The sequence below is a fragment of the Globicephala melas genome, chromosome 11, assembly GCF_963455315.2.
Source record: "Globicephala melas chromosome 11, mGloMel1.2, whole genome shotgun sequence".
Lineage (NCBI taxonomy): Eukaryota > Metazoa > Chordata > Mammalia > Artiodactyla > Delphinidae > Globicephala > Globicephala melas.
This window is the reverse complement of record NC_083324.2, coordinates 38920159-38931868: the sequence shown is the minus strand read 5'-3', so window position 1 is coordinate 38931868 and position 11710 is coordinate 38920159. Positions and strand designations below refer to the sequence as shown.

General features: G+C 46.9%; 1 protein-coding gene across 1 annotated transcript; it reads right to left on the bottom strand.

Annotated features, from left to right (window-relative positions):
* Positions 1–29: 29 nt before the first annotated feature.
* On the bottom strand, positions 30–10744 carry CIMIP7 (ciliary microtubule inner protein 7). The gene is made up of 4 exons (XM_060307293.1): positions 10718–10744; positions 8728–8841; positions 873–929; positions 30–446 (listed from the first exon to the last, which is right to left on the bottom strand). Exons 1-4 carry the CDS (start codon positions 10742–10744, stop codon positions 30–32), a joined length of 615 nt encoding a protein of 204 aa, XP_060163276.1.
* Positions 10745–11710: the final 966 nt, after the last annotated feature.

The following is an 11710-nucleotide window of genomic DNA, read 5'->3' as shown; positions in this document are numbered from 1 at the left end:
TGGGCTGCAAGCACAGACAGGCCACTGAGTTAGCTGTCCTTGTTTAATGTTCTGGACCAGTTTAGACACTCAGAGACCCCAGCATGAAGGTAATGCTGCAGCAGCTTGGGTCTTGGGATCCCTGGGAGGTCAGGCAGTGTGTTGGTGACTGGGGCCTGGGGCCCCATGTTGTCACTGCCACAATGGCTACCACGGGATGGCTGGCAGAAGTTCTGCTGGTAGGTGGTGCTGGCACGGGAAGGCTGGATCTGCACAAAGTGGGCAAGGCGCTGGGGGAGGTCACTGAGTCCTGGCCCTGACCGGAAATCAGCCTGGTAGGAGGATTCAAGGGGCCGTGGCTGGCGCAACTCCAGTTCACAGGGTGCCCAGCGCAGGAAGGTGTGCTGCTGCCACAGGCGCTCCAGGTCTTTCCGCCTTCCGATTCCCTGTAGCAGGCAGTAGGGGCCCTCCTCAACGGTATGGGCCCTTGGCCCACAGTCCTGGCACCAGGCAATTCCTTGGGCCCCTCCTATACCCAAGCCTGCCTGGTGATGCCTGGCCTGTGCCTGGCCTCCCTGGCCTGGACCCCAGCCTCTTTGGCCTGCATCCCCAGTCATGCCTTCCATTCCAGAGTGAATGAAGCCCCCAGAAAGTCAGTGGTTCCTAAGATATTTGCACATTGTCAGGCAAGCTGGTGGGGGAAACCAAAGCAGAGGTACATCTGTTTGTAGAATGGGCTGTTTCCCAGAAGAAAGAGGTTGTCAGGAAGACAGACACTCCTCTGTCTGTATAAAGAGCCCTCTCTCCCTGCAATGTCTTCTCCCCTCCACCCTACCTCAACTTCAACCTAGGCTGGGAGTCTGCCCATTTTCCTTCCTCTCTCTAGCACTCACTTTGTCAAAGGAAGTGCGGTTGTCATGCTTGGAGAAGAAATGTTGCTGCGCTGGCTCCTAGAAAGACAGTGAAAAAGAAGGTGAATGGGGAAAGATGATGCTTACCTGTCCCCAAGATGCTAACTCAGGGCCCCATAATGGAGGGAAGTTGCCAGGAGCCACCATCCTTAAACTGCTAAACTGCCAACACACTGAAAGGGCAGATAAAAATTAAAGCAACACCTCATTCCTGGAACATCTCATCCCAGCACTTGCTCTCAAAGCAGAAGCCTCTGGGGCCACTGATTGAGGAAGGGGCTGAGGCATTTTCCAGGACATCCTGCCGTTAGTGGGGCAGTGGTTTAAGTTTCACATTGGGTCCTTTAGATCATCCAGGACTAGGCTCCAGCTCTCTCCTCCTCTCTTTCACTCTCTCATCAACAACCCAGCCTCTTGGCCCTAAATACCACCTGGAAACTGAAATTTCTCTTTAGAGCTTGAGCTCTCTCCCGAACTCCAGACTCACTAGCCAACCACCTGCTCCATATTCCCATGTAAATGTCTTAACGGGCATCTCCAGACACATGGCTGAGCTCTGGATCATTCCCCAAAACCACCCCACCTATAGCCTCCCCCAGCTCAGGTCATGGCAGCTAGATCTTGCCAAACACCTCGGAGTCCCCTTGATTCTTTTCTTTCACACTCTACATCCAGTGTGCCAGGAAATCCTGCTGATACTTCCTTCAATATGTACCCAGGATCAGACCACTTCTCAGCATAGCCGCTGCTTTCTCTGCTCTAAGCCACCTTCCCCTCATGCCTCAATTACTGCAAGAGCTTCCCACTTGGTGTCCCTACTTCCAAGCTTGCCTCTCCAGTCTATTGTCCTCTTAGCAGGCAGAATAACTGTTTTAATATGTAAATCAGATCACACTCCTTGTTTGCCAAAAATCCACAACAGTTCCTCATGTTTATAAAAGTCAAAGTCATCATAGTGGTCCATGAGATCCACATGATATTGATTCCTCCATTACCTCTAGCCACACTGGCGTCCTCACTGTTCCTCAAATACACTAGCTACTTTCACCTTGGACCTTTGTACTACCAGTTACTTCTGCCTGGGACTTTTCTCCCAGCTGGCCATGCCTCCCTCTCACCTACCTCTTGGGAGGTCTTCCTTGACCACTACTACACCAGCAGTCCCATCACCCCAACCCAGCATTTTTCACCTTCTAACATACTGTATTACTATGTATTATGTTGCTGTTTACCATCTGATGCCCCTGACTAGAACACAAGCACCTCATGGGCAAGGTTACTGTCTGTTTTACTCACATCTATAACTCCAACACTGAGCCTGGCACTGTGCTCAATATATATTTGCTGTTAAATCAGTGAACAGGGACAGAAGATCCCCAGGGCATTTGCTTTAGCCCAGTTGGGGCCAGAGAGCCATGTTCCATCCCCAGGCAGAGAGAGACCACCTCTCAGGCCCCTAGACCTCAGCAGGAATCTCTCCCAAGACCGTCCACCTTGCCTTTGTGCCTGGTCTCTGCCCCCAGGGTCCCTCCACCTCAGCCACTCAGCTTCTCCTGCTGCGGACCAGAATGAAGTACCTGATCTGGTGAGTCCAATCTTGGCTGGGTTGGGGTATGAGCAATGGCTGACAATAAGTTGCTAGATAAAAGTCAGGGGCTAGCTCCATCCCAGATCCCTGAACCAGAATCTTCGGGGTGGAGCCTTTAACAAGCTCCCCTATTGGGATCTCCTGCCTTAGACAGCTGGTGTTCTCCAAATCGAATGAAAGCTCCATGAAGGTAGGAAGCCAGCTGGCCTTACCTTTCATTCCTCATAAAGCAAACTGACACAAGAGATTAAAAACCCAGAGCCCTTTCAGGAAAAAAATAGAAAATCTTCAGAATCTAGAGCTAGGCAAAGAGTTCTTAGATGTGACACCAAAAGCAAGAGCCATAAAAGAAAAAAAAATCAATAAATTAGACCTCATCAAAATTTTTTTTTAAGTTTTGCTCTGTGAAAGTCCATGTGAAGAGGATGAAAAGACAAGTTACAGACTGAGAGAAAATATTTGCAAATCACATATCCAATAAAGGACTAGTATCTAGAATGTATAAAGAACTCTCACAACTGAACAGCAAAATAAAAATTCCAATTAGAAAATGGGCAAACAACATGAAGACATTTCTTCAAAGAGGATATACAGATGGCAAATAACACATGAAAAGATGTTCACCATCACTGAATGTTAGGGAAATGCAAATTAAAACCACAGTGAGAGGGCTTCCCTGGTGGTGCAGTGGTTAGGAGTCTGCCTGCCAATGCAGGGGACACGGGTTCGAGCCCTGGCCCCGGAGGATCCCACATGCCATGGAGCATCTAGGCCCGTGTGCCACAACTACTGAGATTGCGCTCTAGAGCCTGCAAGCCACAACTACTGAGCCCACGTGCCACAACTACTGAAGCCTGCGTGCCTAGAGCCTGTGCTCCACAACAAGAGAAGCCACAACAATGAGAAGCCCGCACACCACAACGAAGAGTAGCCCCCGCTCACCACAACTAGAGAAAACCTGCGCACAGCAATGACGACCCAACACACTCAAAAAAAAACACAAAAAAACCCCACAGTGAGCTATCATGACACATCAATCAGAATGGCTAAAATAAAAAATAGAGACAACACCAAATGTTGGTGAGAATGCAGAGAAATACAATCATTTGCTCAATGCAGGTGGGAATGTAAAATGTGAAACAGCCACTCTGGAAAACAGTTTGACAATTAAAAAAAAAAAACTTAACATGCAGGAGGTACAATATAGGGGTAGGAGAAAAAAAGTTATTATGGGATTATATGAAATCGTGTGTGAAACTTTTGAAAATTGTAAAGTGCTATAGAATTTAAAGAATCTTTCCTTCAATTAAAAAAAATTTCCATCCACATTAAAAAACCAAACAAACAACTTAAATGCAACTACGGGGACTTCCCTGGTGGTTCAATGGCTAAGACTCTGAGCTCCCATTGCAGGGGGCCAGGTTCTATCCCTGGTCAGGGAACACGATCCTACATGCCGCAACTAAGAGTCCGCATGCCCGCAACTAAAAGATTCTGCATGTTGCAACTATAAAAAGATCCCGCATGCCACAACTAAAAAAAAGATCCTGCATACTGCAACTAAAGATCCCTCACGCGGCAACGAAGATCCCGTGTGCCGAAACTAAGACCCGGTGCAGCCAAATAAATAAATAAAATATTAAAAATAAATAAATAAATGCAACTATCATATGACCCAGCAATTGCACTCCTAGGTATTTATTCCAAAGAAATGAAAATTTATGTTCACCCAAAAACCTGTACACAAATGTTCATAGCAACTTTATTTGTAAGAGGTAAAAACTGGAATCAGCCCAGATACATTTTCATAGATGGATGGTTAAGTAAACTGCTATATACATACCACAGAATACTACTCAGTAATGGAAATTGAACCGTTGATACACACAACTTGGAGGAATCTTCAGGAAATTATGCTGAGCAAGAAAAGCCATTCCCCAAAGGTTGCATGCTGTATCATTCCATTCACATAACGTTTCTGAAGTCACAAAATTTTAGAAATGGAGGAAAAATAGCAGTTAGGGACAGGGGAAGGGTGGAGGAATGAGAGGCTGATGGGTATAAAAGGGCAGGACCACGGGCTTCCCTGGTGGCGCAGTGGTTGAGAGTCTGCCTGCCGATGCAGGGGACGCGAGTTCGTGCCCCGGTCCGGGAGGATCCCACATGCCGCGGAGCGGCTGGGCCCGTGAGCCATGGCTGCTGAGCCTGCGCGTCCGGAGCCTGTGCTCCGCAACGGGAGAGGCCACAACAGTGAGAGGCCCGCGTACCGCGAAAAAAAAAAAAAAGGGCAGGACCAGGGATCCTTGTGATATTGGTCAGTATCTTGACTGTGGTGGTGGATGCACAAACCTACACGGGTGACAAGATTTTATAGATCTTTTTTTTTCTCTTGCAAATGAAGTGACCAACAAGGGATTAATCTCCAAAATAGACAAACAGCTCATGCAGCTCAATATCAAAAAAACAAACAACCCAATCAAAAAATGGGCAGAAGATCTAAATAGACATTTCTCCAAAGAAGACATACAGATGGCCAGGAGGCACATGAAAAGATGCTCAACATCATTAATTGTTAGAGAAATGCAAGTCACAACTACAATGAGGCATCACCTCACACCAGTCAGAATGGCCATCATGAAAAAATCTATAAACAATAAATGCTGGAGAGGATGTGGAGAAAAGGGAACCCTCCTACATTGTTGGTGGGAATTTAAATTGGTAACAGCCACTATGGAGAACAGTATGGAGATTACTTAAAAAGCTAAAAATAGAACTAGCATATGATCCAACAAGCTCACTCCTGGGCATATATCTGGAGAAAACCATAATTCAAAAAGATACGTGTACCCCAATGTTCATTGCAGTACTATTTATAATAGCCAGGACATGGAAGCAACCTAAATACCCATCAATAGAGGAATGGATAAAGAAGATGTGATACATATATACAATGGAATACTACTCAGCCATAAAAAGAAAGAATGCCATTTGCAGCAACATGGATGGACCCAGAACTTGTCATACAGAGTGAAGTAAGTCAGACAGAGAACAACAAATATCATGTGATATCACTTATATGTGGAATCTAAAAAAATTGTACAAATGAACCTATTTACAGAACAGAAATAGAGTCACAGATATAGAAAGCAAACTTATGGTTACCAAGGGGGAAAGCAGGGGGAATGGATAAATTGGGAGATTGGGATTGACATATACACACTACTATATATAAAATAGATAACTAATAAGAACCTACTGTATAGAACAGGGAACTCTACTCAATATTCTTTAACGACCTATATGGGAGTAGAATCTAAAAAAGAGTGGATATATGTATATGTATAATTGATTCACTTTGCTATACAGCAGAAACTAACACAACATTGTAAATCAGCTATACTGTTATTAAAATTAATTTTAAAAAGATTTTATAGATTTTTATGGGTTTTTATGGCCATGCCACGTGGCTTGTGGGGTCTTAGTTCCCTGACCAGGGATCGAACACAGGCCCTCAGCAGTGAGAGCGTGGAGTCCTAACCACTGGACCAGCAGAGAATTCCAAGATTTTATAGATCTTAATACACACACACAAATGAGGAAATCTGAATGAAATAGGTAGATTGCAGCAATGTCAGCGTCCTGGTTGTGATATTTTACTATAGATATGCAAAATGTTACCATTGGGGGAAACTGGGCAAAGCATAAAAGGGATCTCTCTTTACTAATTCTTACAACTGTTTCTGAATCTACAACCATCTCAAAAAAAATTTCAATTAAAAAATCTGGAGGTCTGGGGCATGTTCCAGTTGCCCCCCCAATCCCTCCCCCATCTCTACCCTTAGCTTTAAAGTTGTACACAGCCCTAGAATGTGGATGCCTCTGCTGTTGGAGGCAGGTCTGAATTTGGAAACTCACTATTCTTACAGTGACAGGATCATCTATCGACTCCCACTGACTTGAGTTTTATTCTCACAACTGTGGGAGTCTAGTGAAAAGTGCAGTAATTTCCTCTCCACCCAGGCAATTCTAAGTATTCTTGTCCCTGAGGAGAATTTCACCTGCATCTTTGCTTCTAAACCATCTAAAGCTCCTTTTCCACTCAGGTGGTAAAATCCGTGGTCTATGAGCAGGTAGGGCTTGGGCTAGGGTTTGAGCTAAAGAGGCCTTGGAAGAGAAGTAGATTTCCTGGGATGGGTCAATGTTTGCCTGTGGGAGGACTAAGGGCCTCTCTGGAGGCTGGGCAGTGTGCAATTAGTGGGGTACTGAGTGAGGAGTCCCTGTGGCAGACTGAGGCATGGTGGGGGGTGGGGCAGAGGCAGAGACACAGCAATCACGGCACCACCAACGAAGGACCTGCCTCCAACCATGAGCCCTGGCACTCTGGCCTGACCTTAAGAACAAACAAGACCAGGATTACATTTCCCAAGAGTCAGACAGGTGAAGGCCAGAAATAAACTAATCTGGTTTAGAAGAAAAAAAGAAAAAGAAGAATAAAAAGAAAAAAGAATCTTCTTGCATCTGAATGACAAAATTTCTACCTGCCCCAAACTAAAGGTAAGTGGCTGCTACATCTTGGAAAGGTTTTCAACAAGAATAGCTGCAGTCAGCCAGCTGACACTTGGTATCTCTCAGCAAATAAGAAAAAAGAATGTGCACCTTCCCTGAGTAGTCCCACTAATTAAAACAGCTTTAGATCTAGAAAGGGTCAGACTTGGCATTTGTACAACCTAAGCCCAAGATACACAGACCATGCTATTTTGGGGTTGCTGATAATGCCAACATGTAACAAGACTTCACTTCAATCAAAATATGTCCCCAAATATGTCCTCTACTCTGTTCCTGGGGGACAGACTAAGAGGACATTCAGGTCTTTGGGATGAGGGCTGCCACTGAGGACTACTACAGACACCCAGCAGGAAGTGCCCAGGTTACCTCTGTCCCTGTACTAGGCAGATCTCATCACTCTCTCAAGGGAGGTGGCCCCAGACGAGCAGTCTGGAGTTGCATTTGGGCCTTGCTCAGTAGGCAGTACCAGGCAGCCGTTCCAACTGGGCATGCTAAGGAAGTTCAGGCTCTGTAGCATGGCAGACTCCAAGACCCTGCTCTTGGCCTGGGAAAGCAATTTGTAGAGAATCCAGATGGCCAGTCAAGTAGGACCTGGCTAGAGGCTGGGAAACAAGAAGCTGCAGTGGGCGGAGCATGTTCCAGGCACACCTCCAGGTCCCTCTCAGCCCTCCTCCACCCTGATCTTTCCCAGGAGTCTGATGTGAGCACACTTCTCACCAGGTTGACTTCCCTCTGACCTGAAAGGAAGCCTGGAAAGGAGATGGAGGGAAGGAGGGAGGAGGTGTTTCTTCTCCTGGCTCCCTTCCGGGCCCGCCCCTACCTGGCTGTGTCTCTCTACCCGAAATCACCACTTCTCTCAGGAGAGCCCTCTCCATACCACTCTCTCCATCTGGGTTCTAGGAGCCATGCCTTCCCCTTGTTCCTTAAAGCCCAGCAGTACTGACCACTCGGTTGTTACCATCCTGTGAGAATGCCTTTCCCTGAAGCTCCCACACCTACTCCTTTATATGTATACCCTCCTGAGTTCTGTTTTGAGTGGGCTTTTTACTTTTGGGACCCTGACTATGCTCAGTGTCCCCTCCTTGTCTCCAGGCCTGGAAGCAGTGGAGGGCCTGCAGCCCTGCGTCCCTCTCCTGTTATCTGGAAGCCTTTTCCAGCCACCCTAGGCCGATTCTGCCATCACTCCTTTCCAGTCCTCCTTGGTTAGGCATGGGGGCGGACACCTGCCACTTTCTATGCTGTTTTACTGACCAGAGGAGGCCTCCTACTCACTCCTGAGCCCCTGGACTACGAGGCTGCCTGTGAGCTAGACCATTGACTTTCATGGCATCAAGGAATCTGTGCTGAAGGACAGCCGTCTGCAAAACTCAAGGCTTACTTCTTGGGTTCTGGAGGCTCTCTCTCCATGACCACCCACCCCACCTAGACCCTGACTCTTCCTCCATTTAGAAGGAGCAGTGAGCAAAACTGTCCAGCCTGGTACTGGCTCTTCTCCACCCATGTATCTGTAGGGGGAGGACCTGACATTTCAGGGAAGAGGGGCCAGGCCTCATGCAAGTCCTGGGGATAGGCTGGCCTCAAGTGTCAGTCCAGTTGCGTTAAGGTTGAGGATATTGCTCTTGGGGCCTGAGAGAAGCAGAATCTGGCTCAGCCGTGGCAGCTGCACCCAGGGCTGCCTCGTACCTGACAGCGCTGCAGGAACACTGCTGGGGGCTGGGGCTTGGCTGCAAGGCGATATTCTCGAGCACTTTCACTCTTGAATTGGCCTCTGTAGTGCCCATAGAAGCCACTGTTGTGCTGTAACAAGGCAGGCTTGAGGGTGAATCCCACCCCAACCCCCACCCTGAGTCCTAGACCTCAGAGCCCCCAGGCTAGAAGCCTCTCCTGGGAGTTCCTCACAGAATAAAAAGAATCAGAGAAGGAGGGACACCCTGGAGAGGCGCCAACAGAGAGGTGTCTCCATCCACCATTAGAACAGTTGGCCTCAGCTGTGCTGGCCCACCTGGGAGGGTTATGTCTGTAAGGAAAGGGTGCCTTCCTTCCTTCCTCCCCTCCTTCCTCTCACCCTCCCTCCCTCCCTCCCCCCCTTCCTTCCTTTCTCTCTCTCTCTCTCTCTTTCTTTCTTCAATAGGGTCCTAATATGGGCTGGGGACACACACAGCAGTGAAAAGACAGAAAGACCCTGCCTCTATCAACCTTCCTTCTGGTGAGGGAGTAAGACAAGTGAATAGAGTCAGGAAAGAAAGAACCTGATGACTAGATCGAGTGACAGGGAGTAGGGACAGCATCTCATGACAATGGGCATGGTACTTGAAGGAGTCAGCCATGTGAGGGGCAGCAGAAGAGCATTCTATGTGGTGAGAACTGCAAGTGCAAAGATTCAGAGGCCAGAGACAGAGTTGTGTTGGAAGAACCGAAAAAAAAAAAAAAAAAAAAAAAGAGGCCTTATTGACTAAAAGGCTGTGAGCAAGACAAGGAGAAGTAAGGTGAGGTCAGGGAGGGACAGGACCTAGACTGGGTTAGGAACATGGATTCTCTTCCAAGAGCAAGGGAAGACTTCAGCAGGGAAGGGGACCAGACAGGTTCTGAGTTAGGGTGACTTAGGAAGCACTGAGCAGAGTTTTGAGAACAGGGCCACCATCTAGTAGCATGGTCCTTCCCTGGGGGATCTGAGAGGAAGTCCCCTTCATTGTCTTCCCTGCATTGTTAATAGAGGTCAAGGGTCACTGAAAAGCCAGGATTAAATGGATACATATTCTGCATCTATTGACAAAGTCACGAACACCTGTTTGCTACACACTTCGTTATTCTGGGGCAAGTAGGGCACCCTCTGAAACTGGAGCACTTAAACAAAGGATGAACTTTCCCAAAGAAGTACTTTACCAACAGTGGATACCTTCTGGAGAGAATTTCAGAGACAAGGACTGGCAGAAGACAGAAATGAGCACCTACTGGGGGTATAAGAAGCTGTACTGTGCTGATGTCATTAGGCTGACAACATGGATGACCATGTCTGGCCTGGGAACTCTTATGGCCCAACCTCACTGTCCTGAATACCCCCTGGAGAGGACAATGTGTCTAGTCCACGCCATGATCATAGTCCTGAGCAGAAACAACCTGTTCCCAGCTGGCCTCTGGCCATCAAAGTGGGCTCCTAAGCGTGCCTGGGAAGCCCTTTATCTTTTCATCCCACTGAGTGCTTGGGTCATCCAACTCGTCTGTCCATCCTTCTACTATTGTCAAACACTCCTTTCTCTCTATTCAGTTTATTTCAACAGTATTTACTGGGCCTTTACTGTATTCCAGGCATGGGACATACAGATAGTAGAAGGCAGTCTTTAGCCTCAAGATGTTCCCAGTCTAGAGAGCAGTCAAACTACAGAAGTTTGGGGGGATCAAACAAAGGACTGGGAATAAATGGGGTGGCTAGAGGACTAAGAGGATCAGCTAATCCAGGCATGAGACCAGGACACATGGAAGAGGGCATGGTGTCAGGAAGACTAGATAAGCTGTAGGGGGACCTCATAATGGCAGAGGGGGAGTGGGCAGTTTGGGGTCCTCCTCTAGCCTGGATGCTGGATGAAACCATTCTCACTTTATTCTCATGAGTAATTCATATTTCAGGTACTACCCCAGGGCCAGGGGCTAGGATTAATGTAAAGTACACTCTTACCCAGGAGCCTACTAAAGCACTTTGCATCTTTCTGGGAAACGAGCAGAAAAGGCAAACTTTCCTCTTGTCTTTTTGAGGTTACTTCTGGAGAAAGAGCATCTCAGCAGGTCAACTTCTTGTTGCTTAGTGACAAAGGGATGTTGTGACTACACAATGCTCCTGATTGTTGAGGTAGAGCCCAGCCTGCTACCCCTTTGTGCTTCCTGCTCTACTCTTACTTCTCTCTGAGAGAAATCTGTCCCTCAGCATTAACAGCTTGGGAGAGTTCTTATATAAACATATAAGGCTCCACAGTGGAGTCTGATGAGCTCACAGTCAATGAAATAGCGAATATTTTAAAGGCAAATCCTGCATTTTTTAAACTTCAACCATACTGCCAGGGATATAAATTTATAACATTTCATGGAGTTAGAAGAAATGCTAAAGGGGCTGGTAGCTCTTAGGATAAAAATGCTGCTTCAGAATAAGGCTCTATCAACTTCTCAGGAGTTTGTGGTGACTAGGAACACTAACTGGTGGCAAATGTTGGTGAATGTTACAAGGGCCCAAGTGAAGGAGGAGAGAGCATAACAGAGGAGCAAAAGAAGCAGCATGAAAGTATCTGACACCATGGTTCCATCCCAAGCTAGCCTTGGGCAGATTATTGTCTCTCTCATTTATAACACAGGGACATGAACAGTTCACTCCTTTTACTAACCCAAAGAAGCTGGCGATTAGCCTCTAAAACTCTGCCAACGAAAAGTTCAAAAACAGGAAACACTCAGTAGGGCTTTGTCACTGGCACAAGCCCTACTAGCCAGAAAGTCCACCCTATTAGTATAGTAACCCTGGAGATCCCCTCTCACATGTATTCACAACTACAAAAATGTTCATTGCTGTATCTGTATAGGGGAAAAACTATAAACAGGCTGAATGTTTATCAAGAGGACAATGAGAAAATTGGCCTATAATCAAACAACGAAATAATGGAGTTACTATAAATTGGCTACAGAT